The 15,401-nt window shown below is 40.7% G+C and overlaps 2 protein-coding genes across 3 annotated transcripts in view; both read left to right on the forward strand.

The window, feature by feature from the left end:
- The first annotated feature begins 2,178 nt into the window (after window positions 1-2,178).
- ivd (isovaleryl-CoA dehydrogenase) lies at window positions 2,179-12,420 on the forward strand. 2 transcript variants are annotated; one of them, XM_056426909.1, is made up of 12 exons: window positions 2,179-2,431; window positions 3,237-3,326; window positions 3,461-3,512; window positions 3,637-3,806; window positions 3,903-3,996; window positions 7,386-7,516; window positions 7,654-7,750; window positions 8,144-8,237; window positions 9,442-9,523; window positions 9,695-9,799; window positions 10,426-10,498; window positions 11,071-12,420. In XM_056426909.1, the coding sequence occupies exons 1-12, from the start codon at window positions 2,306-2,308 to the stop codon at window positions 11,202-11,204; spliced, it is 1,248 nt and encodes a 415-aa protein (XP_056282884.1). In that variant the 5' UTR covers window positions 2,179-2,305; the 3' UTR covers window positions 11,205-12,420. The 2 variants fall into 2 exon arrangements, with proteins under 2 accessions (XP_056282884.1, XP_056282885.1); XM_056426910.1 differs by lacking the exon at window positions 2,179-2,431 and having other exon boundaries at window positions 3,296-3,326; window positions 3,603-3,806.
- A 1,378-nt stretch (window positions 12,421-13,798) lies between these two features.
- The window catches only part of bahd1 (bromo adjacent homology domain containing 1), a 32,294-nt gene continuing 30,691 nt past the window's right edge, over window positions 13,799-15,401 (forward strand). Inside the window, exon 1 of the mRNA XM_056425896.1 lies at window positions 13,799-15,104. The gene's annotated coding sequence lies outside the window, so the exon portion shown is untranslated. The remainder of the gene's footprint in view (window positions 15,105-15,401) is intronic.

Below are 15,401 nucleotides of genomic sequence, written 5' to 3' on the forward strand. Positions count from 1 at the left end.
GTGAGTTACTTTTATCTTAATTGATTATAACTCAGTCGTAACTGCCGTAGCCCTAAATAACCACTAGAAGGCGGATGTTGGTAACTCCACATTTAACGTTCACAACTCTGCTGTCGTCTTGTGTCTTTAATTAAATGTTTTCTTCTGTTCTCTCCTTTGTTACATTTTGGACAACTTAGAAATGAATGATCACTGCAGTTACTGTACGTTTGTGTCTCTTCCATTGGTATTGTTCTTAAAGAATATCTAGTGGTATGAATTTGTGAATGTTGTGAATGTGTGTTATTTCTTTGATTTAAGCAGCATAAACATATCTTGTTAACAGCTTTAATAGTAAATACAATAGTGCATGCCCTGATCCTCCAAGAGCCTGGTGGAGCCGGTCATCGGGGAGATTCAGCTCACCTGCTCTGCAAGATTATATCAGCAGGTGGCGGTCAGTAAATTGCTCTCTCTCTCTCCTGGTTTCTGCCACGTTTGGTTTTGTTTGCTTTTTATTACATTTGAGTTCAGTGAACTTCTCCTTCGTTGCAACTATGTGTTCTCCGCTCCTTTGTGAGCTCGGTTAATACACATTTGTGGCTGATCTGCAATCAAATGAACAATGCTGGTAATATGAAGTCTGAACTTTGTGGTAATTTGGCTCAGTTTGGTTTGTGTATACCTCCTGAGAAAATATGGGTTTGTATAAACATTTGGGAAAACATATTAAATATTGTTTTCATCAGTTTACTATATGACAGTGATAGTCATCAGGCTCCCAGTTGTTTATTGGCTGCTGCCCCGAGCGTTGCTGCTGTAACTCTGTTTCAAATGCTCCTTGCAGTTATCTCTGTCATGTTGGTGGGGAAGTCGTGTCTGGGTTCTCTTGCCGTCTACTTTGTAATTTCAGTTCCCTCTTGTTTTGTGGTCAGATAGGGAGCTCAGTATTTTCTAGTTTATGTGTTTTGTGTGTGTTTATTTTGGCTTTGACGTTTATTTAGTTTATTTTGTTTAATTTATCAAAACATGTCACTCCTTGCTAGTATTCCATTTAGTTAAAATGTTTGCGACGTTCAAAAAAATAAATAGTTATGTTACTTTCTGTGTATTCATATACACATTACAGCATGGGCCATTACAAATCTGCTCCGTATGGCAGTCTTTCAATGGTTTTCAATATTTCTGGCTAATGTTTACATTTTATCAAATTAATTTAGGTCCAAAACCAATACCGTAAAACAATAAAAAATAAATTAAAAAACACTTCTTTTTAGCACAACCCTGTTAACAAAACAAGTATTGGGGGCCTTATCTTAGGCCTACCTATTGGTACAATTATTGTTACTGTGAAAATGTTGCCTAATGCCACACATAGAAGGTAACAAAGCGACATTTGTTTAACATTAACATTACTCATCAATTTACCTTAATTGCAATGCATATCTGCTTTTACACGCTGGCATATACATACACTACCGTTCAAAAGTTTGGGATCACTTAGAAATGACTTTATTTTTCAAAGAAAAACACTGTTTTTTCAATAAAGATAACATTAAATTAATCAGAAATACACTCTCTACATTGTTAATGTGGTAAATGACTATTCTAGGTGGAAGTGTCTGGTTTCTAATGAAATATCTCCATAGGTGGATGGAGGCCCTTTTACAGCAACTATCACTCCAGTGTTCTAATGGTACATTGTGTTTGCTAATCGCCTTAGAAGACTAATGTCTGCTTAGAAAACCCGTGCAATTATGTTAGCACAGCTGAAAACAGTTATGCTGGTGATATAAGCGATACAACTGGCCTTCCTTTGAGCTTGAAGTTTGTAGAACAAAATTAATATTTCAAATATTAATCATTATTTCTAACCTTGTCAATGTCTTGACTATATTTTATATTCATTTGATAAATGAAAGTGTGATTTTTCATGGAAGACACGAAATTGTTTGGGTGATCCCAAACTTTTGAACGGTAGTGTATATTAGTGTTTATTGTACCTTCTCTATGAGTGCCATCGTCAATAAGAATAAGTTGTTTTATTTTCTAATTGTTATTAGCAGCAAACGCTAGGCAGCTTATCATAATTGCGTATTTGCTATATTTAGGTAATAATAATAAATAGTATCTACTCCCCCGTCCAGTAGGTGGCGTTAATGCGCCAATAAACTGGTTTGCAAGCGCAAACAAGCAGAAAGAAAAAGTGTCGTTTGTGGTTCATACACAAAGTCGCAGAGTGAGACCTCTTACTTGTTGTCTCTGCTAACAACTAGCTACCCGGGTCTCTGAGGGCCACCTTTTGGTTCGTGTACCTCCTTTCACGATGATAGCCGTGAGGAACGCGCTCCGCCTCGGCTGCAGGTTGTCAGCGGTGCCGAGGAGAGGATGCGCCGGCGCGTCCATCCCGGTGGACGACGTGGTGAACGGGCTCACGGACGACCAGATACAGGTCAGAGACCGGGCAGCACAAAGTGCGTTTCTCTGGACGGACAAACGGCTTGTGGTTAAAAAGAAAAACAAAACAATTAAAGTGTGACGAGTGTGTTATCGTTTCGTAAGTTTGACGGACACAAGGTTATTTAGGAACACTGTGCACGTGACGTGACGTAACGTTGGCCAACAGACCTTGGTTGTAGCCGACTGCTAAGCTAACAACCTGACACACGGATGTTTAGAGCTAGACCGTGACGTCACGTTGTTGTTAAACCATTTAGGTTGCTCTTTGAATAAATAAAGCAAGTGGCACTTACAACCCGCCAGAAAGCAGCTTTGTAAGCCTCGCCAGTGAGACGTAAGCTAACACAGTTCGCCCTACTAGCTATGACGCTCCCACCTTAAGTCGCCTTAATGGTAGGTTAGTGGGAGGCTCATTGAAACATGTTTTCCAGTCGAGGTTTATCAACGTAATGTGAAAGTAGGTCAGCAATACTTTGCACCCGAGAGGGCCTGGACGACGGCAGGGGGTGAGGTCCATGCCCAGCATTTGATTGGATGAACGTGGCTGTCCTCCAATCCTGAATATTACCACGTTTTAATTGACAGGTGTGAAATATCATTGCACGTTCACTTGTAAGTCAAACGACACAAGCTGTTAACCAATAGTTAGTTCATATCTTCGTTCCCATGTTCCTCCTTTAGGGGACTGCATGCCAGGCTCAGGTCTGCATGTTTATGTATCAGTGCTTATAATGTAGTATTACTTATATGAAACAGTCATTTCAAAGTCTGTTGTTTGTGTTGTGTCTCTTGCACAGCTCCGGCAGACGGTTCGTAAATTCTGTGCAGAAAAGCTGGCGCCTTGCGCCGATGAGATCGACAAGACGAATGAATTTCCAGGAATGCGGGTGAGTTGTTGCGTCCGACACCACATCTGTAGTTTCCTGATTGCCTTAAATTGTTAAGAAAGTGGAAGTATGGTTCATGCTGCTGTTCTGTAAGATTCCTGCACTGGTAAACATGTGTGTCGTCTCTCCAACAGGATTTCTGGAAAGACATGGGTGAGATGGGGTTCCTTGGGATCACTGCTCCAGGTAAGGTAGCTGGAGGAGAAAATGCCACCATCGTGTTTAGAAGTAGTTGCTTCCCAACTACCCAAATGGAAACTGCTCTTTCTTTTGTAGTGTTTTAAAATGACACCCACGCATCTCTATTTAGAGGAGTATGGGGGCACAGGATTGGGCTACCTCGATCATGTCATTGTCATGGAGGAAATGTCACGAGTGTCGGCAGCCATTGCCCTGAGTTACGGCGCCCACTCTAACCTCTGTGTCAACCAGATGGTACGCCACGGCAACGCGAAGCAGAAGGAGAAGTACATGCCAAAGGTCAGAACATATTCAGTTCATGTTTCACATTATAAAACACATCAAACTCAGACGGATTCAATTATTTATTCTCATCACGGTCTCCCCCGTTGCCAGCTAATGACTGGAGAGCACGTCGGAGCCCTGGCCATGAGTGAGCCCAATGCCGGCTCTGATGTCGTATCCATGAAACTCAAAGCCAAGAAGCAAGGTAGGACGCACTCTGCGATAGTGTTACTTTCATTTTTAGTGTTAATCTTTAATTGTTTTTATTTATATATTAATATTTCTAGTTGATATACTTATAGTTTGTCTTGCTTTTTCTCTCTTTATCAGCACTTGTTTCTGTCCTCCTGCTTCTGCAACACCCATCACCTATCTTATCTCTTAGTTACCTTCGCATTGAAAATGCGGAAGGTTATGTTTTGATCGCCATTTATTTATTTATTTGTATGCGTGTTATTCGCATAACACAAAAAGTATTAAACCGAATCGCATGAAATTCGGTGGGATGATTGGTTATTATCCGGGGACCATTTGATTAGATTTTGGGATCAATCGGGTCAAAGGTCATGGTCAAGGTCATGAAAAGGTCAAAATCTTCTTTTTACCATAGCACGGTCAATTTTTATCCAATTGGCATGCAACTAATGCCAACATTTTCATAATTCAATGCCCAATCTTGTGAAATGCGAAGGTATGCGCTCTACCGAGTGCCCATTCTAGTTCATAGATGTAAACGCATGCATAGATAGGCCTGCCATCCTAAATATCACCATCAACTACAGCTAGACATGCTGTGGTTGCTCTGACGCTCAGATTATGAATTCGATATTTCTTAAAGTATACCAAAACCCTGGAAGAGCTCCTGGCTTTGGAACTAATTGTACACAGTAGCCAAGAAGGGGAAATTACAACCTTTGTCTCCCTCATGTGATGCAAGTTTGTCAAACCTGGTCACATTTCTGCAATAACTTACTTTGGAAAAGAGACTTTTGTAAATCAATGGGTAATTAGTTTTTAGTTCAATGAGTGCAACTGTTATTGAATAGCCCTCATTTAAATGATTAGATCCTATAAATTGTAAAAATACAATACTGGCCAGAGTAATTTCCCTCGCTTTGTTAAAACGAATGAGTCCAGAGCGAGGCTGGACTGAGGGCAGACGGGCTTAAAGGAAACACGAGTGCGCCTGAAGTTAGACTTCCTGCACCACAGTGGCAACTTCTAATATGAACCGATGGGACCTCGCCTTCAGAGCTGTATCACGGTCGTTGTATACATCCATGGATTATACTGACTCGGGGTTTAACAAACCCGCTGTTGGCATTTAGCCCTTTTGACATTGAATAGTCCATCCCAACTATTTATTCCTGTGAGGCCAAAGTCTCATCCTCTGACGGTGTGTCTCGGGTCGTCTTATAAGACGCATCACTTCACGTCTGACGAGCGTTGTAGACTGGTAAGAGAACTATTTAGGCTGTTCAGTTTGTAGCCCGGTAGAGGGTTCAGAGACAGAAAATACCATTCATCTCTTGCATAGTTATGTTCATTATTACTTGATGTCATACATTTACTTTAGCTAATAGACATGACACCATCAAGTGTTGTCTGTATACAGTGAAACTAAGATCTCTAAAGGTGAATTTAAGCATTTTACAAGTTTTGTTTGTGCTTCTAAGCCCCCCAATATGGTGGGTACAAGCACAACATACAAGTCTCAATACAGTTCACTTACCAGCCTCCAAACCAAGTCTCAATACAAAATTATAGTTAGAATTATTTATTACTTCAACTCTTAAGTTAAACTGACAATAAAATCAAACAATATATCTGCAGTTGAACCAAGTCCAAAACAGACTAAATAATGTATCTGCCCAAAAGGGCTAGCTAAACAAACAAACAAACAAACACAAAGACGGGCTCCTTCGGTTACAGCAGATACAGGAGGAAAGTGCATAAAAGAAAAATGGCAGTTCATCAGCTTCAGTTTTTATAAGCAAAACGTTTTCCATATAAGACACACCTTCACGTAGCCGACTAGGTCTAGTCAGTCTCAGAAATGATCAACGGTTACAGAGAATATGGTTTTGGAGGCTGAGGACAGATGGATGCTGTCACCAGACCAAGTGGTGATGGATGGCAGAGCACCCCAGGCCAACACGTCCAGCCAATCAGAGAGGGGCACCTACATTGACAACAAATATCCTCAAAAGACTGAGAACTCACTCTCTCACAAAACATATCCACATTAAAAGCAAACACAATATAAGACTGCTGTAACGGAGGCGTAGATGAGTTCTAGTTGTGAGCTCATAATGCACATATTTCAATATTAAAACATTGTCTGGTTCCAAACAAATATTTTGTATCATCTTAATTCTACAGTGGAAATCTGTTTTAGTTCAACTTAATATTAGTGCTGTGAAAAATAACGCGTTAACTCAGTTAATCCAATTACAGGTTTAACTAGTTATTTTTTATTTAACGCATTTGACGCATGCGCAGAATGAGCTTCCAATCCGTCTGTTGTTGGTCGTTGGGACGAAAAAAAAGTCACTTGCAAAATGAGCTTCCAATACACACTTCAATCTGAACTCTGTCCGCTCTCATGCAGACGGTCTGTTCATCGGTAATGATCCTTCCGCAGGTTCACCTACGGAAACCTTGTTACGACTTTTACTTCCTGTAGATCAGGGTCTCAACACGTCGATCGCGACCTGCCAGTCGATCGCGCGTAGTGTCGGTAGATCGCATGACATTAAAAGATTGGCCCGCCCCTGACATGTTCTCTATAGCACGTCTTTGTTCTTTTATTAAACTAAACGTCTGTTGTTGATCGTATCTCCACAGCAGCATGTCATTTCTGTCTCTTCGTTGCGTTAACACTTATCGATCTCCGTCTGGCGCGCCACAGAGCTCCGTGCGCGCATCGGGACCGAGCAAAAAAAAGTCACTTGTCAATCTGTCCACCTTTAGATTGTATCATGGTGGAGTTAATGGTTGACAAACAAGAGAAAATGCTCTGTTTAACCCTCCTGTTACCTTTACATTTACTAACATATTTTACCCTCGGGGTCAATTTGACCCCAGCAATTAAAACCTCCAGAAAATTATTAGAATTAATATTGTTTCCCAAGTTTAAGTGTGAGGTACTTTATGTTTGTTTGTTGACTACCTAAATAGCCCTTTAAATAAATAAAAAGTTGATATTTCTGATATGTTTGACACAGTGAAAAACAGCCTGGGGTCAAATTGACCCCAAAGAACACCGACATTAAACATTGAATGGGGTCAAATTGACCCGAAAGGTAACAGGAGGGTTAAACATTCTGTTTAGAATGAAGATGTATTAATGTTCCATATGGAAGAAAACTGCTAAATAACTGCTGAGTTGCAGCACCATTGTATAGAAGAATGTATAAATGTATATATCCGTCTTTTGTCATAAATCTCTATGTTCTCACAAAATATACCGAGAATATCGGTAATATGTGATTAATCATGATTAATCCACAAAAATCTGTGATTAACCCGATTAAAAATTTTAATCGTTTCACAGCCCTACTTAATATACATATATATTTTTTTCTTCGCCAGGTGACTACTATGTTCTGAATGGCAACAAGTTCTGGATCACAAATGGGCCGGATGCCGATGTCATTATTGTTTATGCAAAGACGGATCCAAAGGCCCATCAAAAAGGCATCACTGCTTTCATAGTGGAAAAGGTAAACTAAGTCAAGTGAAGACTTGTTATTCTGTCGTGGTGGGTCTGCTCTGAGGTGCTTGTATATGATGCACGATTATACAAACGCACATGAATCGCAGGAATGACAATAAGCTTGTTCCCGTCTGTATTTTGTAGGGAATGCCTGGATTCTCTACGGCACAGAAGCTTGATAAACTGGGGATGAGGGGCTCAAACACCTGCGAGCTGGTCTTTGAAGACTGCAAAGTCCCAGGTGTGTAAAGTGCAGTCGCCGCCATGTGTTCCCTTGTGTAAAATAGATAGATAGATAGATAGATACTTTATTAATCCCCAAGGGGAAATTTGTCATCACAGTAGCAGCACCAATAAACTAAACACACGAGAATAAAATATAAATATAAAAAACAGGGATGAAGATATAGATGTATATAAGTAAAATATAAATATATATTTATAAAATATAAAATACAAAATATAAATATATAAAATACAGAATGAAGTAAAAAATGGGATCATAATAGATTTGTTTTGGTGATGGGGGGGGGGGGGGGGGCTCATCCTTCAAACGTATTCATCTTTGTTTATATATTTTTTTCATCATGGATACTTTTCATTAATTATTTCTGAATTGTTTTGTTTGTTGTAGAGGAGAACATCCTCGGCCCGTTGAACAAAGGTGTTTATGTGATGATGAGCGGCTTGGATCTGGAGAGGCTGGTGCTTTCAGCAGGACCTGTGGGGTAAGTTCATACCAGAGATGAGCTTGAGTTGTACTGTTTGGGGGAAAAAAAATGGGGAAGTTACTTAGATATTCATTGCGTACTGAAAAAATAATAACGGTAGCCATGAACCCAAGCACCAGTATAAACAAAGCTTACGCTGCTCGTGTTTTTCAAGTTTAAAAACGGCTTGTGGGACAAATTCAAACTGTCTGGGTGAATCGAGGGGGTCACTACATCTCCCAGATGCTAACAATGTAAATGAGGCAAGAGGGTGCCTCTCATCACCCACAATATTGCTTGCTGTCTTCATCGTTCTGTCTCTGCAGTCGGATCCATACTGTACAGCATCATCTCCAGCAGTTTGCCAGCCGTCGTAACTGTTTTCTTATTGATGACAAAACGCCTTCAATAAGCGTACAGTAAAACATTTGGAGCACTTGGTTGTGGATATTAAAGTAATTTCATTATATATTTTGTCTTGGTGCCTATGAGGTCTTTTCACACGTCTTGTTTAAGATTATAATCGAGCACAATGTTGAGCTACTTGTCGTCTGATGAGTTCCCAACATGTAACAGGCGACAGATACAAGGTTGGCTGCTAAAACTGCTACAAAATGTGAACGTTTAACTTCTCAAGGCGTGGATTAGGCATGCCCAGATCCATTTAATAAACAATTTTTTTTAAAGTCCCCCTATTAAACAAGGTGCAGCGTACGTAACAAGGAGGGGTCTCGACACCAGAAGGAGGCTGGCCACAAAGTGGGGAAAACTGTCCAGAGTTATTGGCAACTAAAATTCTGAAACCTCCTCGCCACGCCAAAGAACACGCTTTCACCTGACCAAAAAAAGGCAAACTTATTACAAGCAATTATAAAAGCCATCTTACTGACACTGGACAGCTTCTCAGTGGTTGCGGAATAAAAGGCAACATGCAAATCCTGTAAATCCACAGCCCGATATGCTAGTTGCTAGTGCACGTTCCATAGCAACCACCCTGCTGTGTGCAGGCAGCCAGCCCAGGAGGGCCTGCTTTAGTCTGCACATTATTTATTGGTTAATAAATTGCATTCATGATGACTATTTTATAAAAGCAGTAACTCACTGTGATATAATCACAACATACCACAACCTGTTGTAAGATTGCTTGATTATACAATATGAGAGTTTTTTTAGTTTTAGTTTTAGTTGTTCCGCTGTCTTAAATAATATCCTCACCTTTCAGCATCATGCAGGCCGTTTTGGACCACGCGGTTCCCTACCTGCACGTCAGAGAAGCTTTCGGACAGAAGATCGGACACTTTCAGGTTCGACCTTCAGTTTTCACTTCATGCAAGGCAGTAGAGTTTGAAAAGTCACCGTAATCATCCTTTGATAAATTCAACACCATTAGTTTGAAGCTCGCAGCTATAGGCTTTAACTTTTCCATTTTTACTGGAGGTAAATTAACATAAAGCTTCTTGTGAATCTGTGTGCAGCTCATGCAGGGCAAGATGGCTGACATGTACACCAGGCTGAGCGCCTGTCGGCAGTACCTGTACAATGTCGCCCGCGCATGTGACAAAGGACACTCTAGTTCAATGGTAAGAGGATTTCATTATCTACTCCCGTGGCACAAAAGATTATTTTAAAATAATGACTTCAATTAAAAAGGAATACCTAGGGCCTATATCGATCAATGTTTGGGAATTTGTCTTTACAACTTCTGTAGAAGTGTTTTTTAAAATTGTTTATCTTAGTTTTAAAATAGATCTCCATGAACATCATAAAGAAGGTTGACTCTACCGAATGTTTTGACATGCCGTGTTTTATGGGCACATGTATTAATTAAATTGATTTCAATGTTTTGAAATGTCTCTTTTTTAAAACGGATCCTGTAATCTCGGAAGAGTTCTGGTGACCTGGAACAATGTTAAGTCATAGTGTCACATGGTGGTTATGTACATGTTTTGACTTTTCATATCGTGGTAAAACATTGATTAATTGATTATAAGATGAACCTTTAATAGTCCCACAGCGGGGACATTTGCTAAGTTATACAAAATGCCTCAGACTTGGTGCGATGGAACCTGATGACGAATGAAAGAGCTCTTTGCATGAGCCCGTCTGCATCTTGCGCAACTAGTTCCCAAGTCGTACCGTTGAACTACGTTTACGTTTCCCACCCCCACTGCACACGGTGTCCGTGTTGACTTGCGTTGTGTTGCAGGTCTGCGCTGGAGTGATCCTCTACTGTGCGGAGAACGCCACCCAGGTTGCGTTGGATGGCATTCAGTGTTTGGGTAAGTGCCAAGAGACCGAGTGGCTCAAATGAGACCTGCGCGGTAAATTAACGTCCATACAGGGCTCTCCAAAGGGAACGTATTCACTTCAGACCGGAGAATCTATTTTTATGGACAAAAACATGCAGCTGTTGCAACATAGAGATAAGATTGTGACGAGGACTCGATGTCTATTGACCTCCTCAGTGGTTCACTCTGGTTCTGGATGGAGCCTCGTTGTCCGTGTGAGCTGGTTTAATGTTATCATTGAGGAGCTGGACAGGTGCAGCTCGTTAGCTGGACAGGTGCAGCTCGTTAGCTGGACAGGTGCAGCTCATTTGGTTAATGAATGACGCGTGAATAGCTGCGGTGGTTTCTGTTGTATTTGTGAACGGGGAGGGAGTTACCTTCAGTCGACTTTTGACAATGGACGTTTCGATAATTTTACTTCAGGTATAAACGACACATTGGTCGATTTGTATGTTTAGCAACCGACAAAGATGTTCCAAGCCCAGGGACGCGTTTACTGTGCGTTTAACGTCTGCAGCAAGCCGCTCTCGCGCTGCACTCTAACTTACAAATGATGTGAACAGGTGGGAACGGCTACATCAACGACTACCCCATGGGGCGATTCCTGAGGGACGCAAAGCTGTACGAAATCGGCGCCGGCACAAGTGAAGTCCGCCGGCTCGTTATTGGACGAGCCTTCAACGCCATGTACAAATAAGCAGGACCGAGGCTGGTGATTGCTAAAGAGACCGTATGAGTGGTCTGCCGCGGATGAACAGTTACTCGCGCCTTATACGGAGTGATGTGTTGCTGTGTTAGGATGGTGTTGGATTGTCTCATGTTTCAGAATCATTGTCACATCGGATTTGAATGAATATGCAGGGATACACGGATATATATCGTACATGAAATCACACAGATGACCGTCATGTGACAAGTGAGCAGCACATTGAATTGTTTTGTTTTTCATATTGGGTTAATTTTAATGTCTGTTTTTACTTTCTAACTAACAAAATGACAATAAAGCAACATTATTATTAAGAAATTAACCTTATGAATAGGCTGTCGGTTCAATGTGTTAAAGTTGATTTAGGACTCTGGAAATTGCTAAACTATTTTGGCGTTTCAAGTGTTATAATAAATAATTAATTAATAAGGAATACTGTACAAATATTACACATCCATTAATGAGTTTCTCTAACCGTTGTTAAAAAAGAACAAAAAATGTATGAGCTTTATTTCATGATTGCACTGAGAACTCTTTCTGATCAGTAAGCAGGAAAAATATATCTGATATCTGATTATTCTGTTGTAGAGCATTACACTGTTGTCTCTGGCTGCGAGTGCAACTGGAGAAACACGCACCATGATTTGTTTGTTTTCATTCCTCCAAAGGACGAAATGTAGATAGTGTGGAAATATATGCAAACATGTAGTTTTGTCTGTCATGAATAAAATAAATGTTTCATATCTGGACTTTAGTCTGTATGGGTTCCCTGAAGGATCGCATTAAACCTGGTAAAGTAAACATGCATGTGTCTGTGTAGTCTGAACACGGAGCTCCTTGTTTCTAGAAGAGCCACCGGGAAGAAGGTCGTTCAGACAATGATTGAACTATCCCTCTTGCTTCTTAATAATACATGTCTCGCGGTGGATTGTCCCTTCCCAGGAAACCAGACATTATCTCTGACACACTGAACTCGACTGAGATGTCAGTAAAAAACTATTTTCAAATTATATTTTGTAAGAATGAATCTGCTTCAATAACATAAAAGACTTTAAAAATTACAATATTGCATTGACATTTTAATTTTATGGTTTGAGTTGTGTGGTGTTTATAGAGTTGATTCAAGACAAATGATCAAAAATGCAATCTCATAGTTCTGATGAAGTCAATAATCTGAAATGTAATAAATGATTTTCAGACAAATTTCCTCATTTTCTTCTCCTTTTTACACCAACTTCAAGCAAAATGCCAAACGCAGCCGTTGACACGTCTGAAGACCTTCAATGTCTTCAAGACAACCAATCAACCTGTACTGGTCTCCTGTACTGGAATGGCAGGTGGCCCGTTCTCCTTTCAAAAGCTCAATAGCAAGATGAAGGATGATGGTTTACATCAGAGATGAAGTTACATCTGTGGCAGTTTATAGATTATAATGCCATACCGCTGTTTATCCAGTAAATACACCATTGCTGATATTTTTGCATTATTCATAAAAAAATATATACCATCAGCTTTTGTTCAATTTTAGAGTAATGTGAGTAAAGATGTCAAAGCTATACATTATAAAAGATGAATAAATCATTGAATGCTTTACAGATCAGTAATTGGTAAACTTCTGGGTTTTCGTCCTGGTTGAATGTCCAGATGTTTGTTAAGGATCTGACTTCTGCCTTCTTTGAGCTCTATAGGTCTCTTTATGGGGCTGGAGAACTCCTCCCTTCAGGGGAGAGGTGCTAACTGAATGCCTTAGATAGTGGCGTGTCCCTTTACTAAGCATCTGGGGATAATGTAAGTGAGTCATTGATATATATAAATATAAATATGTATATATATAAACTACATTAACTATTAATAGATATTACATCTCATCAGTTATAAGCTATTAAATCGTTCAGTTGCTAAATGTTCTACTTTGACTACTTAGTATCCATTTTATCTTGTAATAAAGTGAGAACCGCATATGAATGTATAAGAAACATCTACTACCAAATAGAAAGAGTAAAGGACAAACACATGTCCCACAACCTGGCAACCTCACACGTGTTCCTACAGGACTGTCTCAGAAAATTAGAATATTGTGATAAAGTTCTTTATTTTCTGTAATGCAATTAAAAAAACAAAAATGTCATGCATTCTGGATTCATTACAAATCAACTGAAATATTGCAAGCCTTTTATTCTTATAATATTGCTGATTATGGCTTACAGCTTAAGAAAACTCTAAAATCCTATCTCATAAAATTTTAATATTTCCTCAGACCAAGTAAAAAAAAAGATTTATAACAGCTGAGTGTTTGTCAAGGCTCAGGAAACCCTTGCAGGTGTTTCGAGTTAATTAGACAATTCAAGTGATTTGTTTAATACCCTACTAGTATACTTTTTCATGATATTCTAATATTTAGAGATAGGATATTTGAGTTTTCTTAAGCTGTAAGCCATAATCAGCAATATTATAAGAATAAAAGGCTTGCAATATTTCAGTTGATTTGTAATGAATCCAGAATGCATGACATTTTTGTTTTTTAATTGCATTACAGAAAATAAAGAACTTCATCACAATATTCTAATTTTCTGAGACAGTCCTGTATATTAATCACTCATACCTGTCCTCTAAGGTACTATATAAGGATTCATTATAACATCAACAAAAATAATAAATGTAAACTTACAAAATTTGAATTATCAGAGTGGCCCCCGGATCAAGCATATGTGTTTAAACAGCGAGCAGGAGGGCACTTTGAACATGCAGTAGTTTGCAGACTAAATGTTATTGTATGCACACATGTGTAATATAAACACCTGTCTGAGATCAACGTGGGCTCTGTATCCATCTACTTATGTGGCAATAAATGCATATTTGCTATTTATATTTGTGATAATAGTTTATTGAAATAAGCTGATTAAGTGAAATCCGGACAACCAAAATGTGTGAAGAAATATCTTTCCTCAAACCATGTGTACAGAACAAGCCCATGACGTCACACACACTCCCATCCTCCATGACGTATAACACACAATGAAGACAGAAAGTCACATCGAACACGACCAGCTCCCCCACACGAGGCTCCATGCGGTCACACGTCAGAGCAGCTCCTGGTCATCGTGAGCCAGAGCTGACGGACCTCACCCCCACCCCCCGTCACCGCTGCCAGGGTTAACACAAGTGTCTAAAGAAAAGGGCTTAAAGACATTAACTAGGTGAAAGCCATCTGTCAGCCACAGCGGGGCCGCTGCTGCTGCTGCCGGGCACGGTGACATGTGGGCGGCCGTGGCCCTTTAAGAAACTCCATGTTTTCGCTACATGATGCGTCAACATTTAAAAAAAAGGAAGAGAAAAAAGCGGATGATGCTGTTATGTAAAAACACGCTGAAGTGAGCCGTAGTTTGCGGGGAGCTTGCTGGAAAAGCCCAGCACGCCTCACATCGTCTCCTAAACCCGAAACCGGGATTGTGCTTTTTTTCAAAGTGTCGAGGTGTTTCTACGCGGAGCGCGCGGAGTGAAGGAGAGAAGAAGAAAAAAAAGAGGCTTCAGCCGACCAAGTGAACATGAGTCGCCCTCCACTCTGTTTTGCTCCTTCACTTGCGGGAAGCGTACACCTGACGCAGCCGTCTCTCGCCCCGTGGAAGTGATCCTTCTTCTGGGCACCGGGGTGAGACTCGACAGCCTTCAACTCTTATCGCCTCTATCGTGCTCGGCTGAAAGTGCGCGGCAGGACGGGCTCGAGCTTTGGAGAAAAATGTGTCCGCGACGGACGGATTAACAGATCCTTCCACTCCGGCGCGGGGGGCTCTGCGGACCCGAGAGGAAACTTTTTGACATTTAAAAAAAAAAGGGGGACCCCCGTCGCTGCTTCCTCCTTCACTCCGCGTCGGTCCCTGCATCGCCTGGAAGGTGAGTGGAGACTCGGCGTCGACTCTCTCAGCTCGGGGTCGCGGAACAAAACGTCCCCTCGAGCGGCTTCGGTCCGAGTCAAGTTTGAGGCTCGTGCGGAGCAGCTCGCGGGTCTGCGCGGTTCCGCTCACATTGCGCGTTGTTTACTGGACCCGAAGCCCGCTGCTGCCGCGGGGGACATCGTGGAGACGTGGAAAGCTCCCGCGGGTTTTTTTTTTTTACTGCGTGTGTCTTTTGGACCCAGAGTTTAGTGATGAGCGGATTCATCAATTAGTTTACTCAATCTCCCTAAAATAA

The sequence above is a fragment of the Pseudoliparis swirei genome, chromosome 11 (genome assembly GCF_029220125.1).
Source record: "Pseudoliparis swirei isolate HS2019 ecotype Mariana Trench chromosome 11, NWPU_hadal_v1, whole genome shotgun sequence".
Taxonomy (NCBI): domain Eukaryota; kingdom Metazoa; phylum Chordata; class Actinopteri; order Perciformes; family Liparidae; genus Pseudoliparis; species Pseudoliparis swirei.

Coding starts and splice junctions, on each gene's coding strand:
- ivd (XM_056426909.1), top strand. CDS start 2,306: ATGATAGCCGTGAGGAACGCGCTCCGCCTCGGCTGCAGGTTGTCAGCG. Junction 3,327..3,460: donor ATGAATTTCCAGGAATGCGG/GTGAGTTGTTGC, acceptor TCTCTCCAACAG/GATTTCTGGAAAGACATGGG. Junction 7,517..7,653: donor CTGCTTTCATAGTGGAAAAG/GTAAACTAAGTC, acceptor TGTATTTTGTAG/GGAATGCCTGGATTCTCTAC.